The following is a 16,702-nucleotide window of genomic DNA, read 5'->3' as shown; positions in this document are numbered from 1 at the left end:
GGGTTTTTTTGTGTTTCGTGATGGCCTATCGGCCCTCGTGTATTATATCTGTTTAGAGATCCCTTCTGATCATTACCTATGTTTATTCGATTAATGTACTAAGTGGGGCTAAGGGTACGTATGGGTGCCCAACTCGGGCACCAGTCATGGCCTATGGAGTTGGGTCGTGACAGAAGTGGTATCAGAGCGGTCCTTCCTCGGAATGTCTACAAACCGTGTCTAGTAGAGTCTTGTTTATCGGTGTGTTGCGTGCCACATCTATAAACAGGAGGCTACAGGGCATTTAGGATGTTACCTTTCTTTCATATCTAAGATCGTGCGATAGAGCCCATCCATAGGACATGAAATTCCTTTTTCTAACATTTGATTTCAGCTAAGGAACGATATCGATAGAGGAATGCGATGGATGATATTGGGAGCTACATAGTATACGGGTAAGTAAAGGTATGAAAGCGATATGTTGAGTAAGGTTGTTACACCCCACACCTTTTAAACTCAGAATGTCTCATAAGTTCCTTGGACATTACCATATGAACCGGATATGCTACGACACTATCAAATGACTCCAACGAAGGGAGGATGTGATACCCCGTGGTAGAGAAGGTTGGAAGGGGAATCATAAGAGTCCGGAAGGAATAGGAGGCCAAGTAACGAGTCGTAGGACTCGACTTATCTACGTAAGCTGCTAATATAGAAATCTTACATACGTGAGTTAGTTGATTACATACCAAGCTTACGTAGCAAGGGTTTCATAGTCTCTTAAAGTGAGACGAGATTACGAATGAAATTACGAACCCACGAGGAAGAAAAAAGAATTTTGCGGGGCAGCCAATGGGAGGGTGACACGTGGCAGCACCTGAGCAGGCAGGTGACCCACCTGCTTGGGGTCAAGTAGGTGACCCACCTGCTTGGGGGAGGTGGACCCCACTGCCACGTGGAAGCACCCCATTGGCTGCATGTTGAGGTGGCCCAATAAGGGGCTGACACGTGTCACCCTTTGGGGCTGACATGTGTCACCTCATATATATATGTATATATGCTTCTTAAGCTGTTCATTATCCAGAAACAGCAGCTAACATAGAGAAAAAAACGTGAGAAGAGGCAGCCATGGTTGGAGAAAGTTTAAGGTAAGTTCCTTAATTTTCTTCCGTGAATTAATTAGCTACGGTGTTCCTTAAGCACGTGGAGATGTATATATGCATATATATGTATATTATGATGACTAAGAAGTCATTTCTTCAGCTGTAGACTTGGGAAAAATTGGACAGAAACGTGAGAGGAAGAAGAGAGGAAAGCTACGACCTAGGGGCTGCCAAGGTACGCGTCCGAGTTTCGCTCCGTAAATAAATTATCTAAGGTATACTACAATGAATTTAGGGTTATAATAACATAAATTTACTGCTTGGGGCAGCGAGCAAGTCGCACAAATAGCCCGCTCAATTTCAGCGCGTTTGAAGAAGTTCCGAGTTGCGATTTGACAAGTTCTAGCCAATTTCGGGAAAGGTAAGTTCTTCCCCTTTGATTTGAAGTTTATGAAGTTACATTAGGGTTTATTACACACCTTAGGGTCTGCTGGAAGTTGGGGAAAAGGCTTGAAAAGTTTGGCATTCAAAATAAGCTAAAACGTAGTCGCTATGGTTGAATTATCGTCGAAATAAAGTATTGCTTTGTGAAGTACTGCTGCAGGGGTATTGGCTTGTTAGTGCAGGGCCTAAATATGATCTAATGTGGGTTAGGTTGCTGCTGGTTGAGACCCCATGACCCCTTGTTACGTATAATTAAAGGCGTCACAAAAATAAAGGCTAGACGCCCTATTTTGATATCGTATTTTCGAATAAGTCATTTGGAGTTTATGTTGTATATTGTTGATATGAATTGCTGCAGGTTGTTGTTGTTGGTTGGCTGTAGGTCTTAGGGACCTAATTGGAAATTTGGATGGGGCACATTATAGGGGAGGTGCTGCCCAATTTTCGTTAACACCTTAACAAACTAAAGGACTAGTCGAGGAAACGACTAAGGAAATAGATTTCATTAAGTTTAAGGCATAATCCAAGATGCTGGAAATTTAAGAGTAGTTGATATTTGTATTACTTTCATATTGAATAGGTTCGGAAGACGACGAGACGAACAGGATAAAGGGTAACTCCCAAAAGGTATGTAAAGCTTTCTTGTGGCATGTTTTGGTATAAGCACGTACAATTATCTTTCTTTCCTTTTGGCAAGTTTTAGCCTTAAGTGAATTGTATGTGGAATGTGGGAATAATTCCATTCCCGGAACTCCAGGTATGCCCCATAATCCCTAACTACAGTTAAGTGTTAACACCCCTACAAGGATTGAGTATTACCTGTTAAGGCTTCTACGTGCTAAAAGAATAGTGTATGGGAAACTATCTTTCCCTTCTCTTGATATGTATTTGGTACGAAAGTGAGATTTGAATGCCATAGTGGCTCACCGAGCCCTATAATGGGTCGGGTATGAAATATGTGTATGAAGGTCATCTGAAACAAAGTACAGACTACACAAAGCTTATTTTCTTTCTTCTTTTGGGCATGCCTTTGTCTTAGTTGTAAGTTAAATATGACCTGAGCTCTAGGGTAACTCTATTCTCAAACATCTCTTATTTACTTCTGAATATTGAACTCCTACAGTAGTCGAACTATTTCCCTGGAAACTGTTATATGCTAAAGAGGTAACTAATATACAAGCTCCAAGTCTTACAGACTATATGTTAACAAATGTTTTTGGTTCCATAACTGATTTGGCTTTACTTTAGTACATGTCTAGGAGCCCCGAGATTATAATTGAGACAGCCCATAATGGCATTTAGAGGACACTCGAGATGACTACACCGTTACTTGGGTCCTCAAACAAAAGCTTAACTTTCTTATTCTGTCGAGTCTCTGATAATGATTTAAATTGCATATAGTTGCTCATTAATCTACTCGTGTATACTGTGACCCATCTTTCCCTGAGTCCCGGGCCAGGATATGTTCTCGTGCACAGTTCACTGCATTATTCACTGAGTCCCTCAATAGAGGGCCAGGATACGTGTATAAATATATGATGATGTGTGGTAATAAGGGGGTGATGGCACTGGGGCCATGATGGTTTTATAGAGATGATTTTACAGAGATGATTCACCGGACCCCTGAAAGGGCCGGCTATATGATATGACTCGAACATGCATGTTTTTGTAATTCACAAAGTACAGGTACAGGTTTTTGAATTGATATCTTATCCCCTGTTTCTCTATATCAGATATGCTTCCAGTTGTATTATATTATATTTTACATACTCAGTACATATATCGTACTGACCCCCTTTCTCGGGGGGCTGCATTCATGCCCGCAGGTACAGATACAGATTTTGGGAGTCCGTCAGCTTAGGATTCCATGCATCTCAGCTGGAAGAGGCTCCATTGTATCGGAGCCTAGTTTTTGATACTGTCCACGAATGTATAGAAATTGTTTTATCCATTCAGGGGTACGGCGGGGGCCCTGTCCCGCCATATGTTGTCATTTATATGTTTAGAGGTCTGCAGACATGTATATGTGGGTTGTGTATGTCAGTTTGATTCGGCTGGGTCTACAGGATATATGATGTATATTATTATGTTATGGCAGCCTTGTCGGCTTGTGTGCCCTGTCATGTTGTGATACAAACGAAAGGGGCTACAGTTTATGAAAATGTTATCGCCCAGTGGGGCTCTGTTATATGATATATTGTTTTACTTATAGTTCAATGTGACCACAGCTGATAGATATGTGTACGGGGGATCCAGGTCTGACCCCAGTCGCGGCCTACGGGGTTGGGTCGTGACAAAGGTGTTGAGCTTGAAATGTAAAGTTGAAAATTTAAAGGAAAGTAGATAGGAAAGTGCAATAAATGCAGTTTGAGGTAGACACATGAGGTAAGTCCATTATTTTCATACGGTTATTGATATTGAAAGCTCTGTGTGACTGTGATATAAGGTGATATAAAAAAAATGTATATGTTGGCCCTGTGAGGCATTGCTGCTATCTTCTGTATGCAGGTTTTGAGATAGTACAAAATACAGAGGAAACTATTCCCAATTATTTTTTTGAGAATGGAACAAAAGCAAGGAAGAGACTGAGACATACGTTTAGAAGATGTCTTGGAAGTTGATACCGATAGGGTAAAATTTATAACATTGGACTAAAACTGAAAGAGGTTCCCTCTATGTTTTTGGTAAAAGGAGTACCATTTTTACTTGGAGAGTCATAATTCGAAAGAGAATTTCGGTTGGAAGGAAAAGTGTCCAACGATTGAGTTTCATTCTTGCTGGAAAGTATAAAACCCTCAGCTGTTATTTGAGGACTAGAAATAAATTGTTCACGACTCAAGACCATGTGAGTAAAGTACTAGGAAGTACTCTGATGCTTAGTGGATATTAGTTCCTCTCTGGTGGAGGTTGGGAGAATGTTGTATGGGGACATCTTATCAGTTCCTAGTCGACTAATTGGAGGTGTAACCTGTGAATGGAAAAACATAAATTTGTAGGCGATTCAAGGTCACGTGTTTCATGTGGTGGAAAAATGCTGGGGTGATTCATTAGGGCTTGCGATACAGAGGGATGATTTAGACAAAGGTTGAATACGTTTGCCTCACCAACTAGAATTAACCTGTAGCAAGAATTGTGAGGAAGGTGAAGAAGTGTTATACGAGTAGGGTATACTGTGAATATACGAGAATCGTTATGGAAATAAGTAAAGCTTAGTAAGGAAGAAACTACAAGATATGGTCGTGAGTAAGATTAGGAGTTAGTATCGGGTACACGATAAGGATGAAAGCTCATGAGGCAGAAAAGGGTATTATGTATATGTACCTCCATATTAGAAAATAGTGGGATACCTAGAGGAGAAAGAACAGAAATTACAAAACAACCGAGGCATTATGAAATTATTAAAGGAACAAGTAGTATCCATTGGGAAAAACTGTGATAACAAAATGTGAAACATGTGTCATCATAGTATAAGTGCCCCGAATGGAGAATCAGACATGGCCATAAGCACTAATGACGTACTGATTGGGATGAATTGAATGTAGCTTCGACTAAACTACTACATTAGTTATATGACTCGAGTACCAGTACTTGGACTAGATTGTGTACTATTCATCGAGAATACTAAGCAACCCATGGTTGTACTAAGGTTTCTTATAGAGGCAACCTAAAGTATAGATGTTCTAATAGAAGGTGTCGACATGGTGCGGTATGTTAAATATGTTAAAATAAAATCATTTGCGCATGAATAGTTGAAAATGAACAGAGGATGACATGGGTACACCCTAAAGGGGGAAGTGGACAAGAGAAATACAAGCGTAAGAGAAAATCAACTGATGCTATCATATGTATATGGGAACGCTTACACTCCAAACGAGATCCTATAACAGATGGATGGATCTCGAGGCTAATAATAAATAGATATAAGCTGCGGTATCTGAGACCATGTGAAGAATCATTGGTAGAGACCTTGATGGACGGTGCGATCACTACCCTCGGGAATCTGGTAGTCCAGGAGGAAAGATAGTCACGAACGAAAGCAAAAAGTAAAGATTGAGGATCAAAAAGGGTAAAACAGTAATTGTAAAAGATGGATGTGTTACGAAAGTATCTCAGAATCTGTAAGATCTCGACTCGCTCCCAATAATGTAATAAAGGTAAAACGAGGAAATGGACGCGATTATATCAACATTAACGTACCCAATGCCATCAAAGTTATGAGGTTAAGAGTGCTCAGGTGGGAGCAATTTTAGGATGGGTGACCCCCTGAGAAGTATGCAAGAATTCTATATATTCAGACGTAAGACACAAATGAGAGGCTAGAGTAACTTAAGGGAAAACTAGAGTTTATGGAATGGCTATAAACCATAAGAGGCCGCGTAAGACGATGTAGACTAGGCTGGTGAAGAGATAGAAAGTACATCACAGCTCTAGAACAACGATATGCTTGAACAACGTTTGGAGCTATTTTGTAGTCTAGTTGATAGTGAATATATACATATATATATATATATGAATGTGTAGGATGTCCCACGTACGATTATATCGGTGGACATGTGAGTTCCAACAACTGGTGTCACAGTAAGGAAGGCATTAATCACGCTAGGGTACCAAAAATCGAGCGATAATAAGAATAAAAGGTACAACTATTGCAATGTACTCTACTATTATTTGACTGTAGGTTAAATTGGAGATTTTAGTAGAGCGATATTTGGGAAATAAAGAGGGTAAGTAGATAGAAAACAAAGAGATCAAACTATTAGAGGGAGGTGAAAAGTAAGGAAACCTCAGTAAGTGAAACTCCCGAGAGAAATCACCGGCAAGGCGCGAGACCATATTATATTAGGCCAAAGAGGGATCACAATATTCTCAAGTACCAAAAAAAGGAAACCCATAACGGGGAATGAGGACTCGTGTAAGACCTAGTAGTTCGAGTATATTTTCAATTCTCAGGAGAACCAGTGATGGAATGGGCAGTTAATACAGCATCGCCGAGAGGGAAGTTTATTTCCTACCTTAAGGCGAGAAAAATGATCAGAAAAGGTTGTGTTTGTCACCTGGTTCACATACAGTATTTGGAAGCGGAAGCGCCAACCCTTCAGTTAGTTCCCGTAGTTAATGAATTCTCATATATATACCCAGACGAGCTTCCAGGCCTTCCTCTCGAACAGGAGATAGACTTTACCGTAGATGTCTGCTAGATAGCCATATGATATATATTCCTCCATACAGAATAGCATCTGCATAATTAAAAGAGCTGAAGGAGCAGTTAAAAGACTTACTGGAAAAAGGCTTCATCAGACCAAGTACTTCACCTTGGGGAGCCCCGGTATTATTTGTGTAAAAGAAAGATGGGTCGCTGCAGATGTGTATTGATTACAGGCAGCTGAATAAGGTAACCATTAAGAATAAACACCCCCTTCCCAGGATTGATGATTTATTTGATCAGTTGGAGGGTGCTAAGTGGTTTTCAAAAATAGACTTGCGATCGGGTTATCATCAGGTGTGGGTAAGAGAATCAGCTAAACCAAAGACAACATTCTGGACCCAATATGGCCATTACGAGTTCAGAGTGATGTCTTTTGGCCTAACAAATGCTCCAGAGGTATTCATGGACTTGATAAATCGGGTATTTAGACCATTCTTGGATATGTTCATGATTATATTTATTGATGATATTCTGATTTATTCTCGGTCTGAAGCAGAGCATGCAAATCATCTGAGAGCGGTACTTGTAGTACTCTGACACCAGAAACTGTATGCTAAATTTTCTAAATGTGAATTTTGGTTGACTTCTATGGCACTTCTGGGATATATTGTTGGGGCTGATGGTATTCGGGTAGATACACTGAAGATCGAGGCCGTAAAGAACTGGCCTAGGCCGACGACACCTATAGAGGTACGCAGCTTCTTGGGATTAACAAGTTATTATAGGATATCTGTAGAGAAATTTGCTTCAATTTCAGCACTACTGTCATGATTAACTCAGAAGGGAGTCAAATTCCAAGGGACTCATGCCTGTCAACGAACCTTTAAGTTATTGAAAGAGAATTTGACTACAACTCCAGTTCTAACTCTTCCAGAGGTACCATATGTGTATGTTATTTATTGTGATGCTTCGAGTGTGGGAATAGGTTGTGTCTTGATGCAGCATGACCAAGTTATAGCATACGCTTCCCGGCAGCTTAAAAAAATATGAAGGAAGGAATAGGTAATGGGCATACTTAAAAGGACAACAATAAGAGGAACCCTCCTGAAGTATGAAGACACCGTATGAGGTTAGTTCAACATTCGAGGACGAATGTTCAAAAGGGGGGAAGAATGTTATAACCCGTATTTTGCACATTAGGGCATTTCGGGATAACGGTAATAAGTCAAGGGCAAGGCTATGGTTGATCTTGTTGGATACAAAATTCTTATGACTAAATTGGAATTTCAACTTGGAAATATTAGAAAAAGTAAGGGGCAAAAATTGGAATTTTTCATGGAGGATGTTATATCCCGTATTTTATACGGTTGGATGTTTTAAGGTAGCCGTCGTAAAGTTAAGGGAATGAACATCTTCCAAAAATTTATTTAATATACAAGTTGGATATGAATATTATTTATGATCATTAATAGTGTGGAAATATTGAAAAAGGCAAAGGGCAAAAAGGAAAATTTGCAAAGTGGCCTATGGTAATATTGTGGAAGGCTAGAGGTAAAATGGGAATTTCACAAAGTCTTCAAGAAGACTCATGTGGGACCCACATGCCACATGTCAGCCCATGATTGGAGAAAAGGGGTGTGTTGGACCAATGAAACCTTGACATGTGTCACCACTTAGATCTTGACATTTGTCACCACTTAGGGCTTGACACGTGTCACCACTTGGGGGATGACATGTGTCACCCCTAAAGTAGTATATATATATATATGAGTCTTATGACTCGTTAGTTTCCACACTCATCTAGAGTGTTCAAGAGCAAGGAAAACGAAATTACAAGAAAAAAAAAAGAGAAGAGAAGAGAAATTAAGGTAGAAAGAAGGAAAGAGCTACGGTTTTGGGAGGAGAAAAAGGTAAGTTCTCCAATTCCGTTCCAAGAATTAATTATATGAGTTATACCATGATGTTATGAAGATATTAGTAATGAAATTTTATGGTTTGAAGCAGCCCAAAACGTTACCAAACAGCCAATAAGTTTCAGCTGCGCTAAAGGAAATTCTGAGGCGAGTTTTGGCGAGTTTTGGTGAATTTCGGGAAAGGTAAGGTTTTATCTTTCAATTGAACTTTATGAGGATGTTATGAAGTATATTATATGTCTTAAAATATGATGGAAGTGTAAAAAATGTATAAGGATGCTTGACGTTAGAAACAAACTAAATGGAAGTCATAGTAGTTAAATCGAAGTCGCGTAGTGTGTTGTTTGGTGGTGCTGCAGTTTGGTGGTGGTTTAATTGCTTTTTTCAGGGATGTAAATTACTCAAAAATGGATGTGGGTGCTTCTGGTTTCAGCCACACGACCCTCCATTTGGTATGATTAAATATTTTACGAAATAAAGGTTAAAAACTCTACTTTGGTATCGTAGTTTTGAACGAGTTATTTGGAGCTTGTATTGTGTAAATTTGAAGTGATTTACTTGTATACATGCTTCTGGCTGTTGTTTTTGGTATGGTTGTTGACATTATGGCCGAGTTGAGAACTCGGGGATGTTGAAGTTATAGGGGAGATGCTGCCCGATTTTCGGTAGATTCGGAGCTAGTAATGAATAGTTGAGGGAAATGAATAAGGAAAGGACCTCTATGGAGACTTGGTTGTAGAGTTGGAATTGGAAAGTGAAAGGTTATTAACCTTAGTATTAATTTCATGTTAAATAGGTTCAAGAGACGACGAGGCGAGCATAGTTAAGAGTAATCCGTAAGAGGTATGTAAAGTCTATCCTTTCTCTTCTTTTGGCATGTATTTGGTATAAATATGTAAAGATGATTTTTCTTTTGTCATGTTTTGACATAAGTATGTAAAGCTACTCCTTCTTTTGTCATGGTATTTATGAAATAAAAATATGACTTTTATATAATTTCAAAGAAGTTCCTATTCCTAGAGCCACTAGGATGACCAATTTCTTGTTTTCCGAAAGGAATTTTATTATGCTGTGATACATGTATATAATTCTAAAAGATTTATTTTGATATCATCCAGGGTAACTTTCAAAAGGTAATTGACATGATTCTTGTCTCGATTTTTAAATGATAACTCATTTTGATTATTCCATCGAGTCTTAAATATGAATTAAATTGCATTAGTTTCTCACTACTCCACTCGTGGATGCCCCAATGCTTCTTCACCGAGCCCGGGTTAGGTTTTGTTATCGCGCGTACTTCTCTGCATTGTTCGTCATGTCCCAACATGAGGGGGCTGGTATGACATGTACATGGGGTGGTAAATGTAATGCCACGGAGTTATGCTGTGCCATGTACATATATGTTTGTGATATGATATGATATGATATGATATGATTTGATATGGCCATCTGATATGATATGATTTGTTACGGAGATGTTCCCTACTCTGGTGTTATGCTGTGCCGTGGTGCCGATGATGGAAGGGCGACCACACTTTGTTCACCGAGTCCATAATGGGGCCGGATATGGCATATGTCTGTGCATATATGGTTTGAAATTTTGATAAGCATTTTGAAATTCTAAACGTTGATTTCATGTTTTGCACATACTATTCAGATTATGATTTTATATATTACAGTGCATGCTTTACATACTCAGTACATTTTCCGTACTGACCCCTTTTCTTCGGGGGCTGCTTTACATGCCCGCAGGTACATACGATTGGTTTGCTGATCCACTTGCTTAGGACATCCACCATGTTGGTCGACAGTGCTCCTTTGTCCGGAGTCCTATTTTAGTACTGACACTTTCTGTTGTATATATATATATATGTTGTTCAGGGGTACAGCGGGGCCCTATCCCGTCGTATGACTAGGATATCATTCTGTAGAGGTCTGTAGACATGAGATGTGGGTTTTGTATATATGTTTTGGATTTTTTTGTGTTTCGTGATGGCCTATCGGCCCTCGTGCATTATATCTGTTTAGAGATCCCTTCTGATCATTAACTATGTTTATTCAATTAATGTACTAAGTGGGGCTAAGGGTACGTATGGGTGCCCAACTCGGGCACCAGTCATGGCCTACAGAGTTGGGTCGTGACATTTGCCCTTTTTACTCTTAAAATAGTTTTGATGGGAGTCGTACCACCTTTTACCACTTTGATAAATGGGTTTTCTTTAAGATAAAGATGTGCTAACTATTTATTTAATCGATCGAGGAGATTGTCGACCCTTTCTATATTGATGTTGTTCTCATAAATATCTTTGATACCATGATAGAGTAGATCTAAGATGGATTTACTTTAGAAGTCTTGCATCGGAACCAGACAGTATATATAGATTTTCCAAGTCCCATATGGGTCCCTCGGATCATGTGACTTACTGAACAGGAGGAGTAGTGTTTGCATGGATCCTACCTAGCATGTCGAGGGAAAGAGGTAGTGTATACATTTGTTACATAGCACATAGTATTAATGGAACTATTGGTTTTTCTTGCATAGCTTGAATTCATATGCATCACCTATTCATAGTGTAATTGGTTGTTGTTTGCACATTCCATATGGATGGGGGGCAGTCTAGGTTATGTTTATTGTTGTGTACCTTCCAAGATTATAAGAGCTCTGTTAGGTTATTATTTGATTATAATTGTGTAGTTGTGTTAGTTCAGTGATTGTTTTATATCATTGGCTTAGGTTTTCCCTTTTAATTTCGTCTATATCGATACTTTCAGATTTAGTTGGATTGGGTTGGCCTAATAGTTGGTATGATGTTTTGTGGTTGATAATGTTAGTATATACTCGACTAGTTTATCTCTGTCATAAAATTTTGTTATGGTTAGATTATTGGGATAGCGCCTCTAGGTACGTTCCTTTGTCTCAATATCTATTTCTTTTATCCTATTTATTTTGTCTCTGGTTACTTTTACTATGGATTATCTCTTCTTCAGCTACTTGTAATATATACTCCTTCTTTACCTTCTATTTATGCTTAATTTATCTTTGGAGCTCCATTGGCCTATGCCTACGTAGTACCACTTATTGGTACTTAAACTACATTTCTGCACCCTGCAAATCATTGTATGAGTTCTCTATGTTGAGGCACATCATTCTAAGTAATTGTGGATCAGAGACTTGGATGAGCTCCTCGCATCTGGAGTTGTCCTTCTCCTTTTTCTTTGGCTGAACTACTCGTTACTTCGTATTTGGTGATTGTTTTGTATATCTATATTTACCTTGTACTATTATTTTGATATGTAGCTCGATTACTGACTGATACTAGATTTTTGGGATGTATTGTTGTATATTTTGATTCTATTTTCCTCTCTTTGTTCTAGAATTTGTTCTTTATTGTCTGCATTCTTCTCTTCTGTGTGATAGTCTGTTACCTCTGATTTCGGGCTATGGATTCAGCTTACCTACTGGTGGGTCATTAGTGTATGTTATTATGGCCTGAGATTTTGGATCGTGACATACAAATTGTAAAAAAAATTATTTAACTAAAGAGGAAATTAAGAAACAATTACAAATTAAAAAATATACTAGGAAACTTTATTGATACAGTAGTGGGCATTAGTAGTTAAATGTGAGACCAACTTTCATAATCTGCTAGCTATCCCCACTCTAAAAAACTGGAGAACTACCATGTATTAAAAAGTAGAATACACTAAATTATTTTTACTAGTTAGGGAAAGAGGCTGGACTGTATTTATTTGGGGGTCTATCTATCACATGCCAATAATTATTGAGCGTTGCTTATATATTCACACATAATCAAAAAATTAATCTATCTTTTATTTCATCCATCATTTGGGTAGCATTACTATTCTTTCAAGCTATAATTAATTGTCATAAGTCCAAATATCCAGAATAATTAGCTATTATTTATTTATTTATTTTACAATATCCTGATTGAATTTTCTGATTGATAAGATTCTCTTGTAGGAAAACCCCCTCTAATGACTTTTTCTCCATTACTAATCTTTGTGGAAATGTGTGTCACATGTTTACATAATTAACAAACATTATCCATATTTGAGGCAATAGGTTCAAAGTCATTAACCCTTAAATATTCTTACAAATTGTTTTGGTTCTTTGAATTTTTCAAAAATAATTAATTTTTTATTTTCATTAATAATCTCTATCTATTAGTAGATATAGAAACTATAAAAATAAAAAAAAGGATTTTGTGGGAAGGACATTTAGAGGTGCAATTTTGTTATTTTTGAAAATATTTTTTAGAGTTCGATGCATTTTTTGATGTAACAAACTTTTATTAAAATTAATGGCATAGAGATAAAAGTGAAAATGAACTGTGTTACCACTTTTTACGCCTCTCCAATCCATTGTAGGATGATCATGTTGCAATATTGATATGGTTTTTTAATGAATTGAATGAAAACAGAGCATAATGTCAAAGTTGAACCTCACAGAAGACCATTACTTCTTAGACAAAGGGCTTGTAATATGTTGGGATATGCATCCTCCCCACACCTTCGGTATATTTTCAGGAAAAAATCCGTTGCAATTCTCTTTTTCCCTTGTCTTGTTAGAGATCTCCACCATTATCGCCATCTCCCGTCTTATTCATTATCTTCTCAAGCCTCTCCGCCAGCCAAGAGTCATTTCCGAGCTTCTAGTAAGTAGACTTCTTACCTTTTTCAGTTTTCAACAAATACTAATATAAGTGAGTACATTATACTTAGTGGTTTGAATTTTGTTTTGAATCTTAAGGGTGGAATAATCGTAGGCCCATCTATTTTGAGCCGAAGCAAGGGATTTCACAACTTTATCTTTCCAGATACTGCTGACTATGCACTAAAAAATATTGGACTGATTGGTTTTATGTATTTCCTTTTCATATCTGGTGTAAAGACAGATTTGACACAGATAAAGAAAGTTGGAAAGAAACAATGGTACATAGCCCTATTTGGTGTGTCCGTTCCCATGTTATGTAGTCTTTTTATTGGAATAGGTCTTCGAAAATCCATGGAAAAAGAATTAGCAAAAGTTTCTTCCATGTTAGGAGTAACATCGGAATTTGCAATTACAGCTTTCCCAGTTATCTATCAGATTATTAGAGAGCTTAATCTTCTTAGCTCCGAAATTGGAAGAATGGCATTATCCACTGCCTTAATAAGTGATGTAATTGGAATCCAATTTGTTGTTGTATTTGAGGCAGTTAAACAAGGTGAACATAAAAGTATGGCTGCTTTGTGGTTTCTTATTTATTCTTTTTTGATTGGAGCATTCATTTTTGGAGGGGTTAGACAAATTATGATATGGATAATTAAAGCAACCCCAAAAGGCAAGTCAGTGGAGCAAATTTATGTTGTTTTCATACTCGTGGGAGTAATGCTTTCTGGTTTCGTATGTGATTTGGGTGGTATTGCAGTTGCTAATGGGCCACTTTGGTTAGGACTCGCCATTCCAGATGGCCCGCCATTAGGAGCTACTCTAGTGGAAAAGACAGAGACAATTGTCATGAATATTCTCATGCCATTTTCATTTGCATATGTTGGGATGTTCACTGATATTTCATCTATTTATACTCATTGGTCACATCTTCAGCCAATTTTTCTTATGGCTCTCGTAGCTTATGTTGTTAAAATGATTACTGTTCTCTTCACTTCCTATTTTTTTAATATGCCATTCAGAGATTGTCTTGCTCTTAGCCTTGTCTTGAGCCTAAGAGGTGAAGTTGAGCTTTTGATCTTCATTCACTGGATAGATTTGAAGGTGCCCTGCTCTTTTTTTCACTTTTTTTATCAATAACCTACCTACCCAAGAGTTTAGCTTATATGTTTAAATTATCATTATTGCAATTGAAAAAGGTTATAATATCCCTACGCCAACATATATGACACTCTTTCTATTTTAATAATTCTCTTAAAAAGGAATAAAATCCTTCCCCGGACCCTGCGCATAGCGGGAGCTTAAGTGCACCGGGCTGCCCTTTTTTTAAAAAAGGAATAAAATATTTCTACATTTAGCAATATTTTTATGGTTAACCTTGATATTTTATCTTTATTGAAATAATTTATAATCATACAAGTCTCCATGCTTTTTTAGATTGCAAATTTTAAAAAAATTCTTTCATTCTTAGTCAAACACCTTCACATAAATTGGGATGATCTCTAAATCTATAGGATTTGTTCGACTTTGTAATATTTCTTGTGTTCAATTTCATTTAGTGCAGATGATTACGAGACCATATTTCACAATGTTAGTGCTAATGACAATAGGGGTGACATCTATTGTGACTCCCTTGATTAGTATGGTATATGATCCAACGAGGCCTTATATGATTAACACAAGAAGGAACATTCAACATACCGCTTCAAACATAGAGTTACACATTATAGCTTGCATACATAATGAGGAAAATGTGCCTGGTATTATAAATATTCTATTTGAGGTCTCAAATCCAACTGCTCATACGAATTTTATGGTTCATGCCTTGCACCTAATGGAACTAGTTGGTCGTGCTGCCCCTATTTTTATCGATCACCAAGATTCAGAAAACTTAGATCAAAATCCAATCCATAATGCATTGAAGCTTTTCGGTGGAGAAAATATCAAGATTAATTCATACACATCATATTCTCCTAAGAAGAGCATGTATCAAGATATATGCAAGTTGGCGCTAGAGAAGAAGGCTTCTCTTATTATACTTCCCTTTTATAAAGGAACTCAAGTACTGACAAGACAAGGGGTTCAATTAGTGAACACTAATGTCTTAAACCATGCTCCTTGTTCTGTTGGGATTTATGTGGATGGGGGTGCTTCCCCTACTAGTCATAATGTACGTAGATGGTCATCAATTCATCATTTGGCTTTACTTTTTATGGGAGGATCAGATGCTAGAGAGGCCCTTTCTTATGCTGATAGGATGGCTACAAATCCAGATGTATCACTTACTGCTATTCGTTTCCTTTCCCATAATGGTGAAGGGGATAATGAAATGGAGAAGAAATTAGATGATGGTCTGGTCACATGGTTTTGGGTGAAGAATGAAGGTAATGAACATGTTATGTATAAGGAAATTGTAGTGAAGAATGGGGAGGATACAATCGCAGCACTTCACACATTACAGAATGAACGATTCTTTGATCTTTGGATACTTGGGAGGAATGAAGGTATAAATCCTGTGCTATTGCAGGGATTAACAAATTGGAGTGCTCAAAATGAACTAGGAGTTATAGGAGAATTTCTTGTGTCAATGAATTCAGGTACCATGGCTTCGATTTTAGTGATGCAACAACAGATTTTGAAAGACCAAGAAACCACTTCTCTTGGTTTTCTACAAAATATTGCCACTTGTAGATAGTAGAGACCTCATATTAAGGGGCTTTTTTAGGAATAGAAATGATATATGTCAACCCATACAAACATCATAAAATTATATACATAATTTTCATCAAGTGTGTGATGAGTTACACAAAATTTAAAAAGGAAAAGTACAAGCTCAAAACGGATGAATGGAGAGATTATACGGTCAATATTTATTGTTATTGTAAAATACAATTTTACTGAGATATGTTATTTCATGAAATTGGAAGTATATCCTTTATTTTCAAGGGAGAAAGAATCTTTTTTAATAATATTTTTTTATTAATTTAGTCGCTACTGTAGTCTGTAGCATATAATCAGGGAATGGGTATAACATTTTTTATGCATTTCGTAATATTTCAGCAACATATATTTTGAATGTGAACATGTAAAAAGGTGGTTGTGCAAATATTTTAACTCCTATAGTTTGTGTCATATCTTTAAAAGATTATAACTTCCACTTTTTTGTTGTTTTGTACACATATCAAGAAGTTATGATCGTATGAAAGTAATTTTGTTGTGGAAGTTATACAATAATTCAATTAGTATAATTAGAATGGCTAGTAAATCATGATAAATGTTGTAGTGTTCATTTGATATAACTGGTTGATATTATTACGAAGCTATGTAATAGTTAATAATATAAAGTAATTTAATTGATACATATAAATCATAATAATTCAAATTAAGTTGAATCTCATAAGCGCCAGAATGAGGAAGTAAAGAAGATGGATTTTTAGAAGAAAAA

General features: G+C 37.3%; 1 protein-coding gene across 1 annotated transcript; it reads left to right on the top strand.

Moving 5' to 3' along the window:
* Positions 1-12,935: 12,935 nt before the first annotated feature.
* Positions 12,936-16,182, top strand: LOC129881622 (cation/H(+) antiporter 24-like). The gene is made up of 2 exons (XM_055955770.1): positions 12,936-14,361; positions 14,822-16,182. Exons 1-2 carry the CDS (start codon positions 13,468-13,470, stop codon positions 15,950-15,952), a joined length of 2,025 nt encoding a protein of 674 aa, XP_055811745.1. The 5' UTR covers positions 12,936-13,467; the 3' UTR covers positions 15,953-16,182.
* Positions 16,183-16,702: the final 520 nt, after the last annotated feature.

This window comes from Solanum dulcamara, chromosome 3, assembly GCF_947179165.1.
Source record: "Solanum dulcamara chromosome 3, daSolDulc1.2, whole genome shotgun sequence".
Taxonomy (NCBI): Eukaryota; Viridiplantae; Streptophyta; class Magnoliopsida; order Solanales; family Solanaceae; genus Solanum; species Solanum dulcamara.
This window is presented reverse-complemented; position numbering and strand designations above follow the sequence as displayed.

Bases quoted from the DNA above. Each gene is read 5' to 3' on its own strand.
- LOC129881622 (XM_055955770.1), top strand. From the start codon at position 13,468: ATGTATTTCCTTTTCATATCTGGTGTAAAGACAGATTTGACACAGATA. The intron at 14,362-14,821 runs GTGCCCTGCTCT...CATTTAGTGCAG, and splicing joins TTCACTGGATAGATTTGAAG to ATGATTACGAGACCATATTT.